Here is a 27,485-nt window from a genome sequence, read left to right on the forward strand (position 1 = left end):
CTTGGCCGCTTCCACTCAGCTCCGAGCTCGGCCCCTCCCTCCCCTCCCGCCCGCCCCGCCGCAGCCACCGCCGCCGAGCTCGGCCCAGTCGCGCTGCGAGAGGCCGCCCCGAGCCGAGCGCCGCCGCCCGCCACCCCGCACGGTAAGCAGCGCGGGCCGGGCCTTCTCCTCCCCGTGCCCGCACCAGGCCGCGGCGCGGCGCCGCAGTGCAGGCCCGGAGGAGGCCGCAGCTAGGCCGCGCCAGGGCTCCGGCAGGAGCGGGCCGTAGGGCCGCGAGCCGAGCTCTCGCAGCGCGACTGGGTGCGGCGCAGCCGGGGCCGGGCCGTGTGGGGAGCGGGGTCTGGGCCGGGCCGAGCCGGGCCTGGCCGGGCCCGGGGGCGGCGGCGAGGCCAGGCCCCGGGCTCGGCCGTGGCGGGGGGGGGGGGGGGACTCTCGGAGCCTGTGGAGGAGGAGACAAGATGGCGGCGGGGCACAGAGGCTGCGAGAGGCGGGGGCAGGGCGCCGGCCGCCATCTTGAATTAATCGCTCGTCCCAGCAGCTGGGCTGCCCCTCGTGCGGGCCGGGCCAACGAGGGCGGCCCCAGCCCGGGGCCGGGGCTGGCGCTGCCCGCCCCCGGCGGCTTCCTGGGCCGCTGCAGCGCCAAGGCCGCCAGCAATGGCCCCCGCACTGCGGAGGGAGGAGGGCGCCCGCCCTGCCGCCGCCGCCCTCGGGAGGGGGCAGGGCAGGGCAGGGCAGGGCGCGCCGCTCCGCTCCGCAGCCCGACACGCACCCCTCCCCCCTGGCGGTGCCTTGAGCGCGGCAACGCTGCCTTGTTGTAAGCTCCGAGCGGGGGCCCCTCGGCACCGCTCCCTGCCCAGCCCGCGGGCTCTGCGGGCGAGGCGGAGCCCGGGAAAGGCTCCCCTCCCTGGGAAGAATGCCTGCCTGCCTGCCTGCCTGCCTGCCTGCGGGGGGCAGTGAATTCTCCCCCAGCCCCGGCTGTAGAGCCCCCCTGCAGTGAAGAGTTTCAAAGAGACCCTCGGGACTAAATGTTTCCCCGATTTAGGCTTTATTAAAATCAGCACAGGCACTCTCTGACCCAAAACGTCCCCCGTGACCCTCTTTTCTTAATCCAGAGGAAGCAGCCTTTTGCCCAGTGTCGGCAAATCCAACCTCCAGCACTGGGTTAGTGCAGCAGAGTGAAAATGAGTTTGCAGCCTGGCTGTAGGCCACAGGGAAACTCTGCTGGTTTCCCTGCCCAAACTGAGGGAGATGCAGAAAAAGAAACAAGCACCTAATGATATTTGGAACATTTGTAATGGTTTTAGGACTGACTTGTGAAGTTGAGCCCTTGCTTTATCAAGGTGTAGTTTTGAACATGATTCTTCCTTTGTGTGTGTTACATTCTCAATGATCAAGTCAGGCAGAGGAACCTGGTTTCAACACAGTAATAAGTTGCTGGTAGGCTAAGGCATTGGACTGCTCAAGGCTTTAACCCAATTATGGGGACACAATTAGATCCCAGCTACACTACATTTACTACACTACTTTTAAAACTGTGATGTGACCAGATCAGGGAAAATCTTGTAGTTGGCTCTCGTGACTCAATTCTACTTCTGATGTAGATGGGGGGGGGGGGGTCTTTCACTGGGGATGGGAGGTAGGATTTTGCTGATTGCTCTTCACCAGTGGAAGTGGGGTCAGGATTTTGTTGTGCTTTTAAGAAATTCTGTACAGGGATGAGGGAGATTTTGCTATGTGTATTGGTATTTTTATGGGAATGGAGGTGGGTGAAAGATTTTTATGTATTGCTGTCATCCGTAAGGATGGAGAAATGATTTTGCTGTATTTTAGGGTTTGTCTACACTTAACACACTAGTGGCATTCCTGCAGCTGCCCTGCTGTAGTACTTCAGTTTAGATGCTACTTATGCTGACAGGACATAGTCTCCCATCCACTAGGTAATCCACCTCCCTGAGAGGCAGTAGCTAGGTTGACGGAAGAATTTTACATGTGAACTTAAGGTTAGCTTAATTCCTCCCTGAACAACGTAGTTATGCTGACATAATTTTCTAGTGTACACCAGGCCTTAGTCTTTCCCCTCTCGCTTCTTTTGGAAGCGGGTTGGGTAGTGGAATATGTGTGTTTCAGTGGCATATTATAATCTCACTCTCTCCTGCACATGTTCTTTCTCCATTCATTGCTTTCTTGAATGATTATATTTAAGGTCAGAGTTATGGGGAAGGATGTAAATAACATCTTGGGAAATGAAGCATTTTCTTTTGTAGGGTTTTTTTTATTGAATTGCTAGCATTTTAATATAATTTGTATTCCAAATACATTTTTTCTTACCTTTTCTCATATCGGAAATTTGCCTTGATTTTCATTTGCCCAAATAAAACTATATTGTTTGTATAAGCAGATATAATAAGCATCCTGTTAGTGCTGTCTTTAAACTATATAACATTTAAGGTAATACTTATTCTAGATCCACATGAAACCTACTTAGTCCCTGATCCTTCAGTTGATTTGACTGTGCAGGCGGATCTGTATACCTGCAAAGAGGCTCTTTGAAGCCATTGAGGTTCCACATGGGTGCAGAAGTCTCTGCATGGATCTAGTTGTAGGAGCGGGGTCTTAAAGTATATTAAGGCAAATCTTATTTATTCCAGTAGAGGCTAGTTTTAAAAAAATAAATCATAAAACTTCTATGTTGTACAAGTTACAAGTGGTAGAAAGTCTATCTTTGATTCACCCCACTAAATCTTAAAAATCCACTTGCTTGGAAAGCTTTCTCAGATGACTGAAATCAACATTTGCAGAATGTAAGACAACATTTGCAGAATTTCTGATCTCAATGGTTGAGCATGAACAGACTGCAAATAAATATAATGCTGCCTTCCTGAATTTGCAGATGGACAGCTCTAGCACCTCTACTGTTGTTGGTATCTTTACTAAGTTGCATCAGAGTGAGCACTGACCAGAGACTTGTCAGTTTTTACTGCTGCTACTCAGAATCTATGGGCAGCCTTGAGTAATTATGAGAATCAGGTCAATTTAACTCTTTTGGAACTTAGAACAGCAGTAGAGAAAAGCACTAGAGTTATTCCTAGGGGAGAAGGACCCAAAAGGAGAAGCTGAGTAATGGAGACCTCCCTGTGCAGTAGCCAGAAATTTGAGGGAAGGATAGGATAACAGATGGATAACATCCATCACAGGAGCAAGGAGGCCGTGGCGTGGGAGTGGGGAATAGAAAGTGTGAATGCTCCTTCCAGCAGCCAGTGGGAATTGGGGCCTCAAAGTCATCAGACTCTAACTTATCAAAGGTTAATGTGTATGACAAGATGGAGCCATTAAGTAGGGTCCAGAAATAGTACTTCTACTTGGCATTGCTTGGGGACAGAGCAGGTCACTCCATCTTTTTTTGTCAGTTTTTGGTTACCAGGTTTAGTTCTTGTAAATTTATTAGATACCTCGTAGCAAGTCCTGTGTGGGTGCATTAATGAGGGGGATGCATAGAGTGGTATGTTAGAGAGGGTAAGTTAGAAAAGAGGAATAAATGACTGGAGGTGTAGTATGATAAAATATAGGTAAGACAGTAGAGAACATAATGTAAGGAAACATTGAGAGATCCAAATGTGTGGAGAAAGAGAGAAGGAAAAGAAGCAACCATAAGAAGACATAACAGGAAAACATACTATTATAGGAAAGAAATTCTTAATAGAATTAATAGACCTGAACTTGTTTAATTACTAAAGCTGAACAAATTTGGGACTGGTGATTAATACTTGTATAAATGTTTATTTTAGAATACCTGGGGTGCTAGAATTCTTGCTTTTCTATGATAACAAAAGTTGACAAATCTGATCTTTCCCAGATTCAAAGTTAAAAAAGTTTCTTCCTAATGAGTATTTGGGGTCCTAGATCTGTGGAGGGATCTGCTTGGGCAGACCCTTACATCAATGCAGAGTGCCACTGACATAATATCTTAACATTCAAAATGGCCTGATTGATCTCAACAGAACTCGATAACAATCTGTCAGTGCAGATTCCTTTTCAAGATCCGGGAGCCTTTGACTAGAGTCCTCCACAGTCTCTTCAGTGTAGATCTCTTTTCAAAATCTAGGGTTGTTCAACTGGACTTTTCCAAGTAACAAAGGAGTCCATGAAAAAAAGTATCATTTTTTACCTCAGACTGCAACTGCTGTTCTCATAGTTTAATTTCTGGCTACACTCCCTCGCCTCCCGCCCCCCCCCCCCACCACACTTGTTTACATTATTTTTCTTAACAGGAAGATTTGTTAGCTGGGAGTAACAGAGGATTAGGTTGTGCAAGGATGAGTTTGGAATATATTTGCTTCTGGCTGGGTGTGTGTGTTTGGAAATGTTTATTTGTTTATATTTCAGATAAAGAAACTCCCCCATGCAAAAACTTAATTAATATAAAGGAAAGATGGAGAATGAAAACAAATTGTTGAAGTTTTCAGTTAAGGTTTCAACAAAAATCTTAACTCTTAATATTGGGCTCATGCATTGTAATAAGGCATTATGGTGACAGTGGCGGGGTTCCTGCCCATTATTGGCAAACGTGTTTGGAGGGAGGAAAACCACATGCCTTCCTCCTACTGACATAATTCTTTCTATTGGAAGAAGTCTTCAAGGAGATTCTGTGGCCTCTCCCTAGTCTTACACATCAAATCCCCCTAGTTTGGATTAAGTTGAAGGGATTAGTAAAAGTTTGTACTGGTTCTTATTTTGGCCAGACTGGTTTGCTTAACCCTAATTCTAAAGCATATATGCAAGGGAGCAGAGTTAAGGTTAGAGTGGTAAATTGTAATGAGAATTTCTTAACCTTTTAGTATTTAGATTTTTGGGGGGATAGGATGATTTAAGATCTAATCAGTTACTATTCATCAAAGAAGTTTTGACACTGTATCAAGCTTTAGAGAGTTGATAGAATTCTAAATTTGATAGTGTTTGAGACCAGATGGTATTTTTAGTCTAAAAGCAAATGGGTGATGCTTCTCCGGGGAGCCTCTGCATAAACTCTCATGAGATTCAAAGTGCCTGTGACATGGGGGTCTGGAACCTTGTGGCAATGACCATTTGGGACCCTGAGGGAGGTACAAGATGCAAGCCCTAGCTACCTTAGTTCCTTTCTGACTGCCAAAGGCTGTGAACATAAGGGACCCCAGAGCAGTGTCCATTTCTGATTCTATTAGACATCTACCTTTACTCACCTTGAGTAATTTTATAATCATTATTAATTTGAGAACTCCTCAGCCCATCATCCATCTGGGTTGTACTGCTTACCAGTCTCTCATGAGTGGAAATTTGCAGAGGTTTCCCTCTTTGGGGAATATCTGTATGTATTCGCTTTCTCTGCCCTTCTTCCTCAGAGTTTTCTATACCTCCTTGAAATATGAGGTTCAGGAAAAATGAACTGAGGTGTTTAGGGGTCATCTACACTTTGTTCAAGCTTTCAATGTTCAGTCACATGAGATGCTTTTGGGAGCCCCAAAGGGTATGGCTTTCCAGAGATTCAGGAACCGCACAGGCATCTTGGGTGAAATCTTGGCCATACTGAATTCCAGGGACATTTTGCTTTTGACCTCAGTCGGGCTAGGATTTCACTTCTTGAATAAGAGTGAGAGATATGCATAGGGAACTCTTGGAGAACTACAGTTATTGGGCAAGTAACCTTTCTCTTCTTTATTTTTGTCAGGCACTGTGACTGATGAGAATTAAAGGCCATGGATGAAGATGGACTTGAACTGCAGCCACATGAGCCAAACGCGTTTTTTGACCCAACAGGTCTGACAGGAGATAAAGCATATAAGGCCCTTCATGTTAAACATAAAATAGATTATAACCAGTCCGTTGTCATTACTGAATGGTGCTGGGCTGTTTTGTTATTATTTTTGGACTGAATGCTGTACTTGTGATTTTATTTTTAGTTCAGAACAATGTAACTAAAATGTATTGGCTACAGGATACTCTGAAAGGAGAAGTGTTTGGGGGTTATGGCAGAGGCTCAAAAATGGCTGACCTTACCCATAACAAAATTTATGGTCTCTTTTAGATGAATGCTAGAAAACTGGTCTGTGTTAATTTGTCAAAGAAATGCCAGTGGCTAATAAGAAAATAACAGGTTTTAGTGCTTTTTCAACTACCATATCTCTCTATAAATAGATATGGTCAAAGATACTGGAATGCTTGTGGTAGATAGATATGTTGTTTATAAGCTGAAGACAAATTGTAATAATTTGCAGCCGATAAATATCAGCCATGTTCCTTGAATTACTGTGGATGTTTTAAACATTGGTTTAATTATATTTTTCAGGGTCTGATGCAGCACATATGGATGGAGATCAGATTGTTGTGGAAGTGCAAGAAACAGTATTTGTTTCAGATGTGGTGGACTCAGACATAACTGTGCATAACTTTGTTCCTGACGATCCAGATTCTGTAGTCATCCAAGATGTCATTGAGGATGTTGTTATTGAGGATGTTCAATGCTCAGATATCATGGAAGAGGCAGATGTGTCTGAAACTGTCATTATTCCTGAACAAGTGCTGGGCACAGAGGTAGCAGATGAAGTTTCTTTAGCACACTGCACTGTTCCAGATGATGTTTTAGCTTCTGACATAGCAGCAGCAGCATTGTCTATACCAGAACATGTACTGGCAAGTGAATCTATGCATGTACCTGAAGTTGGGCATGTGGAACATGTGGTTCACGATAATGTTGTAGAAGCAGAAATTGTCACCGATAGTCTGGGAGAAGATGTAGTTTCTGAAGAAGTGTTGGTAGCAGACTGTGCCTCAGAAGCAGTGATTGATGCCAATGGAATCCCTGTGCAGCACCAAGATGATAAGGGCAACTGTGAAGATTACCTTATGATTTCCTGTAAGTTTATGGGGAAAGCAGTAAAAGATAGTGAGTGACATTGACTGGGGTGCTGTCTGAAAATTTTTGTTCCTTTTAAATAATGCCAGAGAGAGAGAGAGCGCTTTCTGAAATGTTTATAAAAACGAAGTCTCATAAATATGCATGAATATTTTCAGTTATAATTGTGTTCCTGCTGAGGTGGTTTATTTATGAAAATAATATAGATAAAGTAATTTTTCCAGCTATCTGATTGTTAAAATAAGCCTGTTAAAATAAAATACTCGTGTATTAGTTTACAGAACAATATTTTATGTGAATACTTTCTGTAACGAAGGTGTAAAATGCCACTTACTTAATAACAACTGTAGGAAATAAATCTGGCATTGCTCCAGCATATACATTTAGACAAATGTATATGTTGCAAAATCACTAAGAAAGCAAAAGAATGGTTTCACATAAGCGGAAGAGGGACAGCCACAGAACTGTTCTATTTTTCTGCAGTTTGAAAAATGTCTTGCATCTGAAATATTATCCTTAATGTTTTTGCTAAGCTCCTCTTTTAGATATATAAATTCAGGTAGCAATAACTTTTTTCTTTTCTATTATAACATGTTTCTTCTCTTGAATAAACTGAACATGTGAAGGTACACTATTAGCAAAAAGGACAGCCACTATTACACATAATTGGGAAGCTACCTTGAACTCAAGATATTGGTTTTTGAATATTTTTAAGCCCCTTTGTACTAGTAGAAAGGTCTATTAGAGTTGCAATATTGAAACAGGTGTGTGGGTGTGGGAAGGACACCACCAGATCATAAAGTTAATTCCCCTGTGGGAAATAACCCTTTGCTCAAACTAACACTGATTTTAATGGTGTAATCTGATTAACATTCTTGGGTCCTATATAATTTATGAAAGATATTAAACAGGTTTGTCATAGAACATTGAAATAGAGCAGACATATTGTATCATTTAGCCCATTTACGTTGACCCTTGCAGGATTATTTATTTTGTCTAGATTTTAATGACTCAAATAATGGAACTTAACTGACTTCGTATATTGATTGAGTCTTGCTTCGTTTCCAGTACAGGTTCTTTGACTAGTTCTTCATTGTCTGCATGTTGTTCTTTGAATATTTCTTTTTTTAATGGAATTGTAGTTTTGTTTTGGCTTAACTGTAATATCATCTTCTGCACTCATAGATTTGAATATTTCTTCTCCTTGCCTCCATGATCATTTGATTTCTTAATTCCATAACATATGACTTCCTAGTGTCAAATACCCTTGTGTAGCTGTGTTTTAAAGTAATATGGAGATCGACTTAATGGTCCCTAACTAAGAAACCATCCTTTTGTACTTCTTAACTGAAGAGAGTAGTTGACTAAAAACATGAGATAACCTCATCATGCTTAACAGAACCAAGATTTTTTATTCTTAGTCAGTTACTTCCACTTGGTGAGAAGTAAATCCAGGGTGGTTCCTTCATTGACTTGATTCTTTACTTTCATTGCTATTAAATGCCAATGTGTTTTTAAATATTTTTGTAATATATTTGGCTCTTCTAGCTCAGGTACTTAAGTAAATTTAATATTTTATATTCACCTTTTGTTGCAAAGCGTATCTATTGTTTTCCTTTATATTTTGAATTGAACGTACATTCTAGAATTTGAGTTAAATGAAAGTTTCCTCCATTACCTTCTACTGTATTTAAAGCCTGCCTAACAAGTTCTACTGGTTTTGAAGTCAGGAGGTTAGTAATCCCTCTTAAGTGGAGATTGTCTAATCTAAATAGTCACTTCATTATAGGAAAAAAAAATCAAATGATCTTTAAATTCAAAGCCCTCCTCTTTACGTCTGCAGTGTATGTCTGTCTTGGTCTTCAGGCTCAATCTTCTCCATTCTTCAGTTGAACTTGGTACCAGATGGCTCTCAGAGAAGATCACCAACATCAATCTCACCTTTAATATCCCCCCCAAGTCCCTGAAATCATCCTTGATGCTATCACAACTTTTTTCAGTTATATTTATCTAAATTATGCATCCTGGGCAAATGAGTGAGTAGAATTTTGTGAGGTTGACTTAATCTAAGGTACCTGCATCATAGTATCTAAATGCTGCCGGTTTCCATGTATACTACAATACATGAACATTTGCCTGTTTTCCTTAGAATACTTTTGCCCATCACTTGAAAGGCAGAATATTACTCTGTTCACTTTATATGGGTCTCAAGTTACCTGTCCCATATTCTTCATTGGAATTCCTAGGTAAGATCACTTGCCACCTGCTTTCTGTCGGTTGGTTCCCTTTCATTGTTTTCCCTTTGCTGGATAGGCTACTCTTTGTATCTGGCTTCTTCTTAATCTGATCATCATCTCATTTTTCAAGATTGGTTTAGCTGTTGCTCAGGTGAGACTGGTTGAATGAGTGTCTAACAATTGTATAAAATGGAGTACTTGTGGCACTTGAGACTAACAAGTTTATTTGAGCATAAGCTTTTGTGAGCTACAGCTAAGTGAGCTGTAGCTCACGAAAGCTTATGCTCAAATAAATTTGTTAGTCTCTAAGGTGCCCCAAGTACTCCTTTTCTTTTTGTGGATACAGACTAACACGGCTGCTACTCTGAAACCTAACAATTGAATGGCTCCACACATGCTTTTCTTATTCCTTTTTCCATCTTCTCATTTATGGATTGAACTGCATTTTCTTTTCTGATAGTACCTGTCATAGTGATCTACATTCTGTGAGACTTTCCTTCAGCAAATTTATCTACTGTTTGAATCATCCTTTTCCCATTACAAATGGAATCTAGCATGTAAATGAGACTGCTTTGATTTCCTTGGATAATACTTCCAAGATAATGCTTCTTACCACTAGTGATGCTCTCTTTTTGTGAAGATACTCTCTTTGATTGCCCTCAGAAACTCAGTTGTTTGTTCTGAACTGGGTCCTGGCTATTTATACCTAACTCAGCTCTGCCTTTGGATCCCTAAGCAGAGAATGAAAACCACTGTCAGCTGTTAAGCAGCATGGGAAAGGATTCCAAGAGTTTTGATAAACCACACTTTTCCTTTTATCCATGCCAGAAAAAGTCATTTAAGGTGGTCTCTTGATGTATCTTGGCCAAAAGGGGACAGATTATGGACAGACACACATCAACCCACCTCTTCTAGCCATAGACTGAAATTATGATTTGGAAAGCCATTTCTCCCTAAATGGAAATGTAGCATTTTAGTAAAATGTTAAAAAATGGCCATAGACAGGAAGATGTTGGAGTTTATCATGGAGGACAGTACCTTAGAGCTGGACATCCAACTGAAATTAAGGTTTCTACATTCTGGATTTTACTCAGATCGTCAAAGCAGGAGATACGCAATTAGCTTTTTGTTGCCGAACAGGGGCAATAGAAACAGCTCCATCAGAAGAGAAGTTGTGCTGGATGTTCTCAGTATATTTTGTACAATAAGAATGGTAAAATATAAATAATCAATATGGAAAATCTGAAGAGATGAAGGCTAATCTAGGAAACTTTGTATTGGTCCAGTATTCTGCAAGTCTAGGAAATTGTATGATGTCAACAGGTATAGCAGGCACATTACGTTCACATCCTAATCAGGCCTAGAGTAAGAAATATTTGATTCATGTACCAGAACCAACATTTTCAGTACAGGACCTTTTCAGAACCAAGGGTATTCAAAAAGATGGTAACAGTGATTGTATAATTACTTGGGTTTAGAAGGGGCACATTCTCCCCCACCCCCTTGGATGATATTTTTATAAAGTCAAGAGCAATGGACCTAGTCAACAGAACCATAATCCATATGACTTCAGTATTGAAGAACCATGGTTTTGTAGCAGATATAAAAAATGTTTTTGTTTTACAGGCTGTCTTCATCAACAACCTGGGAGTACAGAGCTATTTTCTCTTGAGGAGATTCTTAAAGGTGCAAGACATAATAATAGTTTTTTTCCCTCAAAAAAGTAACATTTGCTGTCAGACCCTATCTAACCATTATAATGGTACTGTGGATAACTGTCCTGCCCAAGAATTTTTATTAGATCACTGTGTGTTGATCATAAGGTGTAAGACATTAGGATACATTGGTAAGAGTTGTATACAAGAGCTTAGTTTTTACTGTGCTGGGTAGACAGGAGCCAAATTATGGGAATTGGAGCTACTTTGCTGCAGAGCCCACCATACCGACTAATGACAGATATCAGTCTTGAGTCTTGGGAAACTTATTTATGATAGAGTTCTGTTTCTTGGGATTGTAGGAAGTTCGCAGTGTCCTCTTACCAATAAAGAAATGTCAGGATGGCCTGGCATTGTATTGGACACCATCATAACTGTGTTCTGTGTGGAAAAGAAAGTGGGCACAAGATATACTAGATTACATCAAGAAGTAAAATTGCCACTTTCAGTGAACAGAAAGTCTAGCCTTTCAAATACAAATAAACAGTATAAATGTTCAAATTGAGCAAAAGGTCAGTTTGGGAAATACAGCCTGTATAGGAACGTACTTGAGTATAAACATTATGGAAGAATGCAACAACCTTTTGCATTAGGAAATGCTAAACTAAGCAAGTTGTTCTAGAAGCTGGCAAACAACTTATCCTAAGTATTTTGTCTGTTAGCTGTGATATTGAGAATTTTTGGCAACATAAGGACAGAACTCACGTTGTTCTTATTGTTCCAGACTGGTTCCAGAGACTTGGGGCCAGATTCTTATCTTAGTGAAATTGATGTAAATGTGGAGTAATTTTTTTGGATTCAGGGGCTGGATTGATGATGCATTTATTGATGAGTATGTACATGTAAAAGGATGGCATCTGAATTGTGCCCAATTTGTGTATATTTGGAATAGAGAAATGTAAGAAGATTTGGTCTTTCCAAGGTCACATTTTGACATAGTTTGTAGTGCAATTTCTTCATATATAAGAATTTTTCATTTTAGATTTAATGTTTGGTGGTACAAAATTCAGGGGACCATCACATAGGACTTTACTCCAGTTTAAACAATCCTGGGCAAGTGTCTCCCAAGTATCAATGTCAATATTAAATTTTTTTAGGTTGTCCTTCAGCAAGTCCTTATAACGCTTTCGTTATCCACCCACATTACAGTAGCAGTATAGTAGACAATTAACAGATTAATTCAATGTTATTAATATATAAGCTATATTTTGTTTTTCCTTGTACTGCTCTTAGTCATTCCTTTATTATATCTTGGTCTTACCATTATTCCTCCATGTGGAGACTCTCTAGATATGCTTTAGATTAGGGGTTCTCAAGATTTTTCATTTTGTGGACTACATTAACAGATTATTTTATGGACCACTTCTACCTTTGTGCACAATTGTGGAGTCCACCTTCCTCTTTCATTTGTGATTACGTAAAATCACTGTAGCAATATAGCAATTGCATACATAGAAAAGTAACATTAGGAAACTGTATTTTTTGCTATCTTTTAAAGTAAATTTAGCAACTGGAAACGAGAAAAGAGCCAGTGTCATGTGATCGGTGAGCTCTCTGAAGACCACTAGCAAGTGCCTTGTGGACCATAGTTTGGAAATCTCTGTTTTAGAAAAAGTAACCTGGTTTCTTAGGGTATCTGTTTTGTTTTGCTTTTATTTATTTTCTTGGAGAAGCAATCTCCACCAGAAGTAAAATTCTGGTATAGAGGAATCAAAACATAGCCAGTTCATTTACTAATTTTTTATAAAGTTTATCAGATTTTAGTTAATATTTATAAAAGTTACATCTTACAGCTTTGGAGTAAAGTCGTTCTGGCTGTTCTTTTCAGTAACATGGGTTGTGATCAGTTTAACAAGGGCCCAGTGTACCTACTGGGAAGGCCACAATCCTTTAGTAAAAACTGGTGAGCGTGCATTCTTTGAGAAATTAAATTAAAAGATAGGAACACATTTTCCTTTTTTACTTCCAGGAGGGAGAATTTAAGAAAATGGCAGCATCCTGTGTTTGGCGCATTCATGGGTAAGACAGGTATGGGGTAGTACCCATAGATAGGTCCTGTATTTGAATTAAAAATTCAAGCATCTCAGAGGCTTCACATTTTAAACATTGACCAGGTTGTAAACTTCATTTTCTCTAACTGAGATTGAGAAGATGGAAAAATACAGAAAAATGCGTGGAAGGTGTTCATTTAAAAAAAAGTCACTATGTAACCAAAATAACATTTTTAGACTGCACCCTAAAATAAGTAATTATAAGGATGATGCCAAAGCCCAAATAAACCAGTATAGATAAATGCTTCAGTGTGGCAGGCACACTACATGTCTTGATCGCTAGTGAACCACCCAGCTACACTGTGGGTTGCAGACAATGGCCAGCAGCTGCAGCCAAACTATATTTCAGTGCAAACATGCTTTATACTTAGATTCAATTGGAGAGGGAAATGGTGTTATTCCTTCTGGGATATATTTGTTTCTCCCTCGTTTCCATCTGACCTTCTGATTTCCTTTTCCTTTTTTCCTTGTTATCTCTGATCTTGTCATCTTTTACTCTTTTCTCATCCTTTCTTCCCCATTTTTCTCCTATTGAACTTAGTGCACTATCTATCATATTTTCTACTCTTTTCCTCTCATCTGCCAAGCACTGGTAGCATGTTAATGCTGCAGACTCTCCCAGAAATGTGTGGGAATTTTTCCTTCAAGGGGAAAATTTGGTCCTATATTTCTACACATGCTCACATTGTAAAAATTTGGCATGTTTTTGTTTTGTTTCTTAAATAGGATTATTAAAGGATATTTACATTAAATAGGAATCATAACTGAGGTTTTTATATAATGTGAAGGGGAGTCAGGAAGCAAACAAATTATAATTTTGTATGTTGAAATATGCACCAATTGCCTTAAAATTACATCTTTCACAAAGATTACTCTCCAGCGTAGAAAGACCTTATCCATTGTCTGGAGGAGAAGCAACTGCTTCATAAGCCAGAAACCTTCTATACTACGAATATTATTTAAAAAAACAAACAAAAACACCAGACTCTACAATTAGAATTTTATTGTTTTAAAAAGAAAAAGAAAAGCCTGCCTAACATAGTATTCTGGGCTCTAGAACTTTCAGTTATTTTTTTCCTTGTTAAGGACTTGTTCCTGCATCCGTTTAAGTCAGTGGCAAATTTCCCATTGACTTCAGTGGTGCAGTATCAAGCCTTATTGATGAGAGAGCACAATATAGACATGATGAACAGTGCTGATAGCCAATCCAGAAGGGAGTAATTAAATCCTACAGAAGGAACAAAACAAAAAGTATACTCGAGGAATGATAGCAAAACATTTCCCCCCCATGCCAGAATTTTATTTATGGTTGGGGTCTCATGTATATTCCAAGGAATTTTTTATAAAAGTGCATCCAAGTAGCGGAGAACATCTACTGTAGGGTTGCATTTTGAAAGTGGTCTGTAATAACATATCACCATAATGTCTTACCTTTTTTCTCTGTTTAAAAGGTTCTGAGTTTCATTACGGCTATGTTAACAAGGACATTGTCTCTTGATCTAGGATCTTGTTACTAAAGGCATTTCAGATAATACTCTTGGTTTTCTGGGACTTTGGAAGCAATATATTGTGCAGTGTTCATTCATCATTCACTTGAAAAAATAGTGTTTGGTGCATTCCTGCTGCCAGTTCTAGTGATGGGACTAGTAGATTAAAGAACATTTTTAATATTTTGTAATGTAATATAATGCATAATATTCTCTGCAAATAGTGATAGCTATTAATTTACATTCCTTGTTGAGAAATTTTATGCATATGTAAACATATGTATAGTACAGATGAGAGACAGAATACATAGATTGTGGCACCTTAGAGACTAACAAATTTATTTGAGCATAAGCTTTCGTGAGCTAGAGCTCAGTTCATCGGATGCATCTTTACATGAAGTTGATAGATTTCCACTCTATACGGCTAAATTCAGTGCCTTGCATAATGATAGGTTTCAGAGTAGCAGCCGTGTTAGTCTGTATTCGCAAAAGAAAATGAGGACTTGTGGCACCTTAGAGACTAACAAATTTATTTGAGCATAAGCTTTCGTGAGCTACAGCTCACTTCATCGGATGCATGTAGCTCACGAAAGCTTATGCTCAGATAAATTTGTTAGTCTCTAAGGTGCCACAAGTCCTCCTTTTCTTTTTGCGAATACAGACTAACACGGCTGCTACTCTGAAACAATACATAGATTGTATGTGGTATAAAGGTTTTATGTTGACATAATTGCACAATAATAATAATAATAATACCTAGTCTTGTATAGTGCTTTGCATCAGTATACCTCAAAGCACTTTACAAAGGAGGTCAGCAAGATGGTCAGGATGGCTGCATTGTTCATGAGTGGCAAAACCATGATTGATTAATGAAGATCATTCCAGATGAGCCAATAAGACTTTTATACCATGTCATCGTGTACTCTGTATATGCCACATGTTACAGAAAGCTATTAGAAAATTTTTAGCGTTTTAAAAGATTTTATTGGTACTGTTTGGCATTTCTTTTCCTCTAAACTTTGTGCCTTTTGTTCCCATGATTCCAAACTATACATGACTTCAAAGGAGCCATAAAAATCTCAAAAAGAGACTTAAAGTATTTATTGTAGATAACGTAATATATTTTAAGTCCAAAGCTTTGGACTCTGCCAGTGCTAGAAGAAAATGTCGGATTCTGTTGGTAAGGGGAAGTCCCTGTAGGGTTGTGAGATAGTGGACTTTGTAAGCCTGTGGAAATTAATATTTTCGGATAAAAGTCCACTTTTGGGCAAAGAAACATTTTGTTATGATATGTGTTTTTAAAAGATGTATTTCTGAAGCTGCTTATGAGGTTGCAAGTGTTAGAAGTGTACCAGTACTAGTGGCTTAGTGGGCAGAGAGCAGGTGAGCCAGTTAAAATCTGCATGCAAAATAAATTTATCACATGAATGTGGGTATGTGTGTGTGAACTATATTTTCATTCTGCTGCTTGGAGGAAGTCCGTTGAGGAGCAGCAATGGAACAGGCACGGTCTTCCTTTAAGAGATTGTTTTGTAGTGAATACAAAATAATAGTGGGGAATGGATATAGGACTATAATACTATATACAATTTAAATTCCTTTCTGTAGGGAAGTTGACAGGAATTGATGGAATCAGAATTTGTCAGTGTTAGAGTGGCAATTCATTAGTTTGAAACTGAACTTGGTCCCTTCTCTTATGAGCAAGCAGGGTCTGGGATTGCTTAAAATACTTCTTCTTGGTCAGTGGGAAAAGACAGATCTAGTGTTTTTGTGGTGTTAACCCCCTTTCTAACCAACTAAAGGAGCACTATTAACATACTTAGAAGGGAGGTAGGCCAAGTTCTCAACTGAAGGGACATCTGTAATGTGTGGCCTTATGGGAGAGGAGTAAAGGACAGCTCTTGATGCGAAGGGAGTTAATAGCTTGTTGGATGTGTGTGTAGAGGGGAGAAAGTCATTAAAAACTGAAGAAGTGTATGAAACCTGGGCTGTAGAATAAGTACTACCATGCTGTTTTTTCCTCTCTTCTTACTGCAGTTTGACAACCACCAGGAAATATCCCAAAATAATATTAATCTTCTCTTTACTCCAAATTGTGGTACTGGTTCTCTATATTAGTGGTCAAGGAAGGGCAACCTAGAGAAGTTGTGAAGCAGTTTTGTGTTCTTCACTGTGGCTTTTTCCTATCTCTTACTGCCTTCATCACCAGTATATTTTGGCTAGCTTGGGTCGAAGTAGGGCATAAGAGCTGCCCTTGTTTCATCAAGTAGTGCAAGAACTCAAAAGGTAATACCAGAATGTTTTTTAAGTATGTCAGAATCAGGAAAGCCTGCTAAACAACCAGTGCGGCCCCTGGACGATCGAGATACAAAAGGAGCACTTAAAGATAATAGTCATTGTGGAGAAACTAAATTAATTCTTTGCTTCAGTCTTCATGGCTGAGGATATTGGGGAGATTCTCAAACCTGAGCCGTCTTTTGTAGGTGACAAATCTGAGGAATTGTCACAAATTGAAGTGTCACTAGAGGAGGTTTTGAATTAATTAAGAAACTTAACAGTAACAAGTCACCGGGACCAGATGGCATTCACCCAAGAGTTCTGAAAGAACTCAAATGTGAAATTGCGGAACTATTAACTATGGTTTGTAACCTGTCCTTTAAATCAGCTTCTGTACCCAGTGACTGCAAGATAGCTAATGTAATGCCAATATTTAAAAAGGGCTCTAGAGGTGATCCAGGCAATTACAGACCAGTAAGTCTAATGTCAGTACTGGGCAAATTAGTTGAAACAATAGTAAAGAATAAAATGGTCAGACATATAAAAGAACATAAATTGTTGTGCAAAAGTCAGCATGGTTTCTGTAAAGAGAAATCATGTTTTACTAATCTGTTAGAGTTCTTTGAAGGAGTCAACAGACATATGGACAAGGGGGATCCAGTGGACATAGTATACTTAGATTTCCAGAAAGCCTTTAACAAGGTCCCTCATCAAAGGCTCTTACGTAAATTAAGTTGTCATGGGATAAGAGGGAAGATCCTTTCATGGATTGAGAACTGTTTAAAAGACAGGGAACAAAGGGTAGGAATAAATGGTAAATTTTCCGAATGGAGAGGGGTAACTAATGGTGTTCCCCAGGGGTCAATCCTAGTACCAATCCTATTCAACTTATTCATAAATGATTTGGAGAAAGGGGTAAACAGTGATGTGACAAAGTTTGCAGATGATACTAAACTGCTCAAGACAATTAAGACCAAAGCAGACTGTGAAGAACTTCAAAAAGATCTCACAAAACTAAGTGATTGGGCAACAAAATGGCAAATGAAATTTAATGTGGATAAATGTAAAGTAATGCACATTGGAAAAAATAAACCCAACTATACATACAATATGATGGGGGCTAATTTAGATAGAGCTAATCAGGAAAGAGATCTTGCAGTCATCGTGGATAGTTCTCTGAAGACGTCCACACAGTGTGCAGCATCAGTCAAAAAAGCAAACAGGATGTTAGGAATCATTAAAAAAGGGATAGAGAATAAGTATATCTTATTACCCTTATATAAATCCATGGTACGCCCACATCCTGAATACTGCGTACAGGTGTAGTCCCCTCATCTCTAAAAAGATATACTGGCATTAGAAAAGGTTCAGAAAAGGGAAACTAAAATGATTAGGGGTTTCGAACAGGTCCCATATGAGGAGAGATTAAAGAGGCTAGGACTTTTCAGCTTGGAAAAGAGGAGACCAAGGGGGGATATGATAAAGGTATACAACATCATGAGTGGTGTGGAGAAAGTGAATAAGGAAAAGTTATTTACTTGTTCCCATAATATAAGAACTAGGGGCCATCAAATGAAATTAATGGGCAGCAGATTTAAAACAAGTAAAAGGAAGTTCTTCACACAGTGCACAGTCAACCTCTGGAACTCCTTGCCTGAGGAGGTTGTGAAGGCTAGGACTATAACAGAGTTTAAAAGAGAACTGGATAAATTCATGGAGGTTAAGTCCATTAATGGCTATTAGCCAGGATGTGTAAGGAATGATGTCCCTAGCCTCTGTTTGTCAGAGGGTGGAGATGGATGGCAGGAGAGAGATCACTTGATCATTACCTGTTAGGTTTACTCCCTTTGGGGCACCTGGCATTGGCCACTCCTCGGTAGACAGGATACTGGGCTGGAAGGACCTTTGGTCTGACCCGGTATGGCCATTCTTGTGTTCTTGCGTAAGAATGCTGCTGCCATTTTTTCTAGTAGGGTGATGCAGATTATCACTTTTATCTTATCTAGATGATGAAAATCTTGCGTCTTGGATTTGCTTCTGTCTCTCTCTCTCTTTCTTTTTTTTTTTTTTTAAAGGAATCTTAAGCAGTTCTTTGTGTGGCTTCTTCCACTACAGTATCAAACCAGTAAATTTATTTTCATTTTTAACGATTTTCAAACTGAAATGATAAAGTGATTTCTCTCTCATTTGCAGGTGTTTGTATAGCTTGTGTGATCATAACATAATTTGTCTTTGTAGTGGATGATACTGGGAAGATAGAACATGAAGGTTCTGCTGAAATTACCATGGAAGCAGAGTCAGAAAGTGATCCATGTAAAGTGGACAGCATTTGTCCAGAAGTCATCAAAGTATATATCTTCAAAGCTGATCCTGGAGAAGATGATTTAGGTAAATCAGCATGGTCATTTTAGAATATTCCAACTTCGCTTCTGAAATCCTGTATACTTTGAGACTATGGCTTTTCTCAAGTCATTTGTGAAGAGCCATGGATTCTAAATGTTAAAGAATATAAACATTTTTTATATTATTTTTCAGTTTAGAATGTAATTTGATAGAAATGTACTTTAAAAAAACACTTTTATTCTGATCATCTTAATTAGGAGGCACAGTAGACATTGTGGAGAGTGAATCTGAGAATGATCATGGAGTGGGACTACTTGATCAAAACAGTGTTCGTATTCCAAGAGAAAAAATGGTTTACATGACTGTAAATGATTCTCAGCATGAAGATGAAGATTTAAGTAAGTAGGTGGCCTTTTTTTGGGGACAGGGTTTTTATTTTCAATTATGTGAAATTATTATTAATGCTGTTTATTCTTAATTTCTTTTTCTCTTAGATGTTGCAGAAATTGCTGATGAGGTTTACATGGAAGTGATAGTAGGGGAGGAAGATGCAGCAGTGGCCCATGAACAGCAAATTGATGACACTGAAATTAAAACTTTTATGCCCATAGCTTGGGCAGCAGCTTATGGTAGGTCATGTACAAGCACCTCTTCAAGAGTGGGATTGGTAGCAAAATATCTGAAAAAGCATTTACAATCAGAATATAGAATCATAGAATATCAGGGTTGGAAGGGACCTCAGGAGGTCATCTAATCCAACCCCCTGCTCAATCCCCAACTAAATCATCCCAGCCAGGGCTTTGTCAGGCCTGACCTTAAAAACTTCTAAGGAAGGAGATTCCACGGCATTGTATGTCCTACAGTTTCAAAATGCTGTAACCCATAAATCTCTAAACAGATTCCTGAAAAGGAAGATGAAAATTTTAAAGCAAGCCTCTCTGTTTCCATTTTAACAGGCATTTCCTTCATATAAATAATGTAGAAGGAGGTACAGCAAGAAGTACACAGGCTTCCAGCTGAAAAATTGTATCTTAAGTACCTCTGGCCTTCACAGTTTTGGTGTACAATAAAGGCTGGCTTGGAAATACAGAGATAAATATTTTTGTCAAAAATGACCAATCAGGAAAATGTAGGATTCATGTAAATCTTAGCTGAGAAGCAGTGTTAACATGTGACTTTATTTTGGGGTGCCTGGATGAGTACATAAATATATAGTCTGGTACTTGGAAAATGAAATACTTTTAAAAAGCAAGCAGGAAGGGGATACTGTTACTGTACTTTCCATTTAAATAATTCTTGGGTAGAACTCAGGGTTCTCCAATTTTTCAGAATTGTTGTTCTTGCTTATTGGTATATGGGCACTAGTTGAGATCTGAACTGACTTTTCTCCTTGTTGGAGTAGATCATTTATGTATTTGTTATAGAAGCACCCAGGTACCTCATCAAGATCGGAACCCTGTATGCTAGGTGCTGTCCAAACACATAGTAAGAGACAGTCCTTGCCCCAAAGCGTTTACAATATAATTTTAAATAAATTGCAACAAGTGGTGTAACAAACTAAAGAATGAAGGATAAAGGCAACAGTGATAGGAACACATGACTAAGTAGCTGTGTGAGTCATTAAAAAAAAAAAATCCCTTCTGTATACCTACCTGTCCTTTATTAATTGAACGTTTGACATAGTCCTCATAGTTGAAGTGAATGTCGAGGAGGGATTTGAAGAACAATAGGGTAATGACTATACAAATTAATTTAGAGATGACAATCGAGGCTGGCATTATTAGTGACCTGGAAGAGATGAGGTGAGGGATAACACAGTAAGATAGAAGAATGGATGTGTGGGTAGGGGCAGCATACTGAAGGGCCTTAAAAGATGAGAAGAAAATTGAATTTCTCATGGGAAAGGGATGTCAGTGGATGTACTCAAAAGAGGAGGAGCAATATGGGCAGAATCTTAATCCCTATGTGGATGGACTTGAGTGGACTTTCCAGGATAGAGAAGGAGGAAATTGCATTAGTAAAGACAGGAGATGATTAGGGCTTGGGTGAGAGTATTAGTTGTGCAGACAGAAAAAATTCTACATCTTAAAAATGTTTTTGAGGAAGAAGCAGCAAGATTTGAACATATTTTGGATGTGTGGAGCTAGAGAGAGAGTGGAATAAAAGATAACATCTCGATTACAGATATAAGTAGAATGGAACATGGTGATGATGTCAGTAGTGTCAGAGAAAGGGGGCAATGAAATGCTGAGGAAATGATTGGAAAAGATGAAGAGAACCAGGAGAAGATGGTGACATAAAAGGCAAGGAGAACAAATATGTCAAGAAGGAGAATGGATTACTTGGCACCTTAGAGACTAACAAATTTATTTGAGCATAAGCTTTCGTGAGCTACAGCTCACTGCATCCGATGAAGTGAGCTGTAGCTCATGAAAGCTTATGCTCAAATAAATTTGTTAGTCTCTAAGGTGCCACAAGTACTCCTTTTTGCGAATACAGACTAACATGGCTGCTACTCTGAAAGAAGGAGAATGTTTGTTAAAAAGTGCTGAAAGATCAGTGAGGGTGAGGGTGGAGTTGAGACCTTTGATTTGGCCATGAAGAATTCATGCGAGACGTCAGTGAGTGCAGTTTCAATGGGGATCCAGAATGGAGTTTGAAGAATTTAAGTCAACAGTTGTAGACAGCATATTCAGTGAGTTTTAAAAATGAAGGAAAAAAGGGAGGACAGTAGTCAGAAAGAGAGGTGAAATGTCTAAAGTGGAGATTTTTTAGGACGTGGGAAACAGTAGTGTGCTTGTATTGTCAGGATGTGGGATTTGATGGGAGAGGTGAGAAAAGGGGAGCAGAAGTCATGGAAAGCATGGGTGTCACTGAGGCAGGTTGCAGGGGACTTAGAGGAGATCAGATGAGAAACCTCAAAGCCAATGACAGATTCAAAGGAGGAGAGCGTGATAGAGATAATGTTACTGGGGGATTTTAAAAAATAATCACATTTTATTATTTTTTTGCTGCAATGTGGCAGAATCCAGTGGCTTCTATTACTTTCCATTCTAGAAAGTAGGGAAAACAGTTTCCTGTATTTGAGAACATTTAGGTCCAATTTTGTCATGTCATAATCTGTAAGGACTCTTGTATACATACTACAGTTATGTTTTATTGTTGTCAGATGTGAAATTGGTTCTCCCTTCCAAAAGCATTTGTCACCTGCCACACACTCTTCAGCCCTTTCTCTGGCTTTCCTCAGCTGATAAATGAAGTTCAGAACCCTCAGGTTATGCATGAGTCTGTTCCTCCCTACATTTTTTTCCTCTCATTCATTTCTAAACACCCACTTCAACTCTTTACTTTTATCTAGCTGCTTCCTTTGTCCTCTTCCCATTCTTGTCTTCACGCCTTCTTATATGCTACCTCTTCCACCTTGAACTGCCTCCCTCTCCTGGAGCATAAAGAGACCACTCTTTGTGAGACCACTTTTTAAAATTTACATATTCCATAAAATCTTATCAATGTTAAACAAGCAACAAAAGCTTGTTAAATAAAAAACAAATCTTGATGATTTCACTTGTAGTTAAACTCATTATCTGATGCGTTATATGTCATTCTGATACTGTTTGTATATTTAGAATGTAAGCTCCTTGGGGCATGGGTGGTATCCTCCTCTTGGTTTTATACAGTGTTGAGCACACTGTTCATACTCACTAAAATTAATTTGTACAAGGTTAAATCTCCAGATTTGTGTAGAGTGTGAGTTATGTATATTCATGTTGTTCTAATTCTTATTAAAGTCTCTGGCACATTCAGCAATGACTCCCAAATTAAAGGTCCAATCCTGCAAATCCTCTGCATATGGAACTTTCATCATCTTCAAGTCAAGTCAGTTGGCTTGAACAGGATGGGCATTCACACACAGGGGTCTTACAGGATTGAACCCTAATGGAATACTGGATATCAGGTATAAATCATGTGACTTGCATGTTTCCTGAGATTAGAAATTCTTTGTACAGAATTACTAACCAGAAATGTGTGGGAAAATCTTTTCTTAAAATGCAATATTGAGATTAGAAAGAGAGAAACCTTTGTGAAATAGACTTCTGTTTTCTTCTGTAAACTACATTGGATTTGAATCCAGATCCTTCCCCATACAAATCCAGTACCTGCACCATTCAGATTATACTCAGTTACACAGTTGTTTTAGTCCTAGATTTTGTCGTATACTGAAAAGAGTGCTTGTGGATCAATTAATTTGAATGGGCTTTTGGTTTAACAACATTACCATAGTTTAGATAAGCTATTGAGTTAAAAGATTCTCTTGTCTATTTTTCATTTATCATTATAGTTTCTATAGTCCAAATAAATTTTAGAGTAACTATGGTAGATCATTTTAATCTATTTTATTAGGTAATAATACTGATGGGATTGAAAGCCGGAATGGCACCGCAAGTGCTCTCTTGCACATAGATGAGTCTACTGGACTTGGGAGACTAGCTAAACAAAAACCAAAGAAAAGGAGGAGACCTGAATCCAGGCAGTACCAAACAGGTGAGTACTTAGATGCTCAGGTAGTTTAGTGATAGGGCTATAAAAGTACCTCGATAGAGACATATGGATACTCGGAAACAAATGTGCATTGCCACTGAGGACTTGAAGACACAACGTTCTGTAGAGAGAATATGGTTACTTTGCTTCTTGGATTTGTTGGCAAGATGTTCAACTCACATACCCAACTTGTATTTTCTTTTTAAAATTCTGAAATAAAAATGTTAGGAAAACTTAACTTCACAGCTTCAAATGGAAGTGAATCCTTCTCAGGCAAAACAAAAGCAATATTGTGGCAAAAAGTTAAGTTCTTATATATTTAACTTGTTAAACAAATTTGAATTGACTAGCATATACAGCCTTTTTCAAAAACTGATCTTGGCCAAATAAAATATTGCTGTAAATGGTAGTTTTCTAAAAATCTGGTTGTCTTTTTTGTATATACAATAAACTGAATAAAGTTAGTTATGGCAGTTAATTTAATAAGTAACTAAAGAAGTTTGAGTATCATAAGTTACTTTATCTGGTATAAATTCTATACATGTTCTCTCATGTCTCTTAAACTTACTATAATTATGAAATAAGTTGCGCTAATGGTCTTTTCAGAATCTTTACTTGAAACCACAACAGCAGCTGCATGTTGTTGACATTCGTAGGCTTCTACCTTCACTGAATTATTTATTTTTCTAATGAAGTAAAAAGAGTACCTCTTCATTTATTTAGGTGTTCTTGACTTAAAATACAAATATCAAAAATTCCTTTCCATTGTAACTAAACGGCAGCAGTTCCATTTCATGTAGCCCCAAGTAGCAGATCAGGCAAATTAAAGGTTGAAATAATCCTTCCTTTTGCACCACCAACTACCCTGTTAATTCTCCCTTATTTGGGGGAAAATGTGCTTCACAGAGTTCCCAAAAGGTAATCAAATTCAGGCTAATTTGGACAGAGCTGAGGGATGAGTTCCAAAGCTGAGGAGCCCTTACATAAAACGTTGTCCCATCGACCCACTCTCATTCATACCAAGAGGAGTCCAGCTTGAACATCTCTCCTGCTTGTAACCATGACATATGGCATGAGGAGGGAGGTAGTCTCTCAGATACGTAGGTTTTAGGCCTATTTAGTGCAGATCATGTGGCACCAATGTAATATGCTCACAGGGTGATGTTCCGCTTAACAAGTGAGCTGATTAGTTTTGTACCAACTGCAGTCTGAGGGTGGTTTTATGTGTAAACCTATGTAGATTTCATTATAATAGTATAATCTTGAGAAGAAAGACATGGATGACACATGTAAGTTCTGCTTCTGAAAGAAATGATTGCTAACTCCTTGCCATTTGTATATGAAAAAAATCTATCCTGTCCACTGCTGCTATCTAATCTCACAGCAAACAGAATGTACAGTGTATTACAGAAATTATATTGTATAGGAGTGTTTGTGGTATGAATGAACTTTATTCATTTTGTTAAAAAGTATAACTTTGAAATCTGGAATGTTATGGGGATCATAAATAGTTTGCTGTGTGAGGTTGTGTCATTGGTTCACAGAAGTTGTCCTTCAACATAAATTTTCCATTTTTGATTAAAACATATCAATTCTGATTAAAAGACAATTTTGAGAGAATGTTGAAGGATCTATAATCACTGACATGTTAACTTATTCCTTATTGAGTTTCTACAAATTTCCTTCATGTAGTCTGTGTATCATTGATTCATTGGTTGTAAAGATACCCTTCTCTCTGTATGTTTCATACTTGACAGTAGTGCCAAATGCCGAAGTTTTGAGTCTGCACTTGTTAGTGTTGGGAAATTCTGATTATCAGTGCTGTAGAATTAGTGCAGAATAGTGGTTAAAGTGAACTTAATAATATTAATGGAAGTAACTAATTTGGATTTATTTAACAGTACTACTTATTGTTATGTAATTAAATGATTTGAAGTAGAATGTTTGGTCAATTTTATGGTTCTTTGTTTATTTTCAGCAATAATCATTGGCCCTGATGGTCATCCTTTGACTGTCTATCCTTGCATGATTTGTGGAAAGAAGTTTAAATCCAGAGGTTTCTTGAAAAGGCACATGAAAAATCATCCAGAGCACCTTCTTACGAAGAAGAAATACAGATGCACAGACTGTGATTACACTACCAATAAAAAAATAAGTTTACATAACCACCTGGAGAGTCACAAGCTGACTAACAAAACAGAAAAGCTTATTGAATGTGATGAGTGTGGGAAAAGCTTCTCTCATGCAGGAGCTTTATTTACTCACAAGATGGTGCATAGGGACAAAGGAGCCAACAAAATGCATAAGTGCAAATTCTGTGATTATGAGACAGCAGAACAAGGGTTACTGAGTCGTCATCTTCTGGCTGTCCACAGCAAGAACTTTCCTCATATTTGTGTAGAGTGTGGCAAGGGATTTCGTCATCCATCAGAGCTCAAGAAGCACATGCGAATCCATACTGGTGAAAAGCCATATGAGTGCCAGTATTGTGATTATAGGTCTGCTGACTCTTCTAATTTGAAAACTCATGTAAAGACTAAACATAGTAAGGAAATGCCATTCAAGTGTGATATTTGTTTTCAGACTTTTTCAGATACCAAAGAACTGCAGCAGCATATACTTATACATCAAGAAAGCAAAACACATCAGTGTTTGCATTGTGACCACAAGAGCTCAAACTCAAGTGATTTGAAACGGCATATAATTTCAGTACACACAAAGGATTACCCTCACAAGTGTGATATGTGTGATAAAGGCTTTCATAGGCCCTCAGAACTGAAAAAACACGTGGCAGCCCACAAGGGTAAAAAATTGCACCAGTGCAGACATTGTGACTTTAAGATTGCGGATCCGTTTATTCTAAGTCGCCACATTCTCTCAGTTCACACAAAGGATCTTCCATTCAGGTGTAAGAGATGTAGAAAGGGGTTTAGGCAACAAAATGAGCTAAAAAAACACATGAAAACACACAGTGGCAGGAAAGTTTATCAATGTGAGTACTGTGAGTATAGCACTACAGATGCCTCAGGCTTCAAACGGCATGTTATTTCTATTCATACAAAAGACTATCCTCACCGTTGTGAATACTGCAAGAAAGGTTTCCGAAGGCCATCAGAGAAGAACCAGCACATTATGCGGCATCATAAAGATATTGGGCTGCCTTAAAGTCTCTTTTACAGACTTATGGCTTGGAGTTGTAAAGGATATTGCATTTCAGGCAGTCAGCTTATTTTAAAGCCAATCACCTGCGATCACAAAAAAATAAAAAAATAAAAAATACTGTGCATTTGATTTATTGCTGTATACAAATAGGATTATTGCTTCTAGTTGACTTTTATACATTTTGTTCAATAGCGTGTTCTAAATTCTATTCAGTTTGTTTAATAAATGAGGAAAAGATGGCAACAATAAAGTTGCATTTAATAAAGTAAACCCTGTCTCATACTGAATTTTTCAACCGTAATAGCTTATTTAAACATTTATCTTACTGACTTTGTTGGTACTCACATTGTCCATGTTAATGCAGTTTTGTTGTGAATTTTAAAAATATTTTAAATTTTCTCTTGCTAAAATTGTCAGTCGTACAAAATAACATGGAGAATTTTAATGTCAAGAATAATGTTCTTATTAGGGCCAACCTATTTGTCTTATTTAGTGTATACATAACTTGTGGCAAATTAAACTTTACATTTGAACAGTTATATTTAATATTACTGAACAAAAATACATTTTTATTCAGGTTTCCTTTACAAAGGATCTCATTCCTCCCTTTATAAAAAGTAAAAATTATGGTTGGGGGCATTTTTTCAGTACTTACACTTTTTGGAGTAGGAATTTATTCATAAGTATTATGTTTATTCTCTGTGCTTCTTTGTCTTTGAATGGTTATGTATCACAAAAGAGTTTTGGTTTTCTCAACTTCCTGCTGACTAAACATTTGAAACATAAAA

General features: G+C 38.7%; 1 protein-coding gene across 5 annotated transcripts; it reads left to right on the forward strand.

The window, feature by feature from the left end:
- The first annotated feature begins 5 nt into the window (after positions 1–5).
- Positions 6–26,967, forward strand: ZFX (zinc finger protein X-linked). 5 transcript variants are annotated; one of them, XM_038412525.2, is made up of 9 exons: positions 6–142; positions 5,702–5,790; positions 6,320–6,886; positions 10,750–10,809; positions 18,892–19,041; positions 19,254–19,394; positions 19,491–19,625; positions 23,398–23,538; positions 25,514–26,967. In XM_038412525.2, the coding sequence occupies exons 2-9, from the start codon at positions 5,730–5,732 to the stop codon at positions 26,698–26,700; spliced, it is 2,442 nt and encodes an 813-aa protein (XP_038268453.1). In that variant the 5' UTR covers positions 6–142; positions 5,702–5,729; the 3' UTR covers positions 26,701–26,967. The 5 variants fall into 5 exon arrangements, with proteins under 5 accessions (XP_038268453.1, XP_038268468.1, XP_043360885.1 ...); XM_038412540.2 differs by lacking the exon at positions 10,750–10,809; XM_043504950.1 differs by lacking the exons at positions 6–142; positions 5,702–5,790 and adding an exon at positions 8,730–8,922 and having other exon boundaries at positions 6,754–6,886.
- The last annotated feature ends 518 nt before the right edge of the window (positions 26,968–27,485 follow it).

This window comes from Dermochelys coriacea, chromosome 1 (assembly GCF_009764565.3).
Source record: "Dermochelys coriacea isolate rDerCor1 chromosome 1, rDerCor1.pri.v4, whole genome shotgun sequence".
NCBI lineage: Eukaryota > Metazoa > Chordata > Testudines > Dermochelyidae > Dermochelys > Dermochelys coriacea.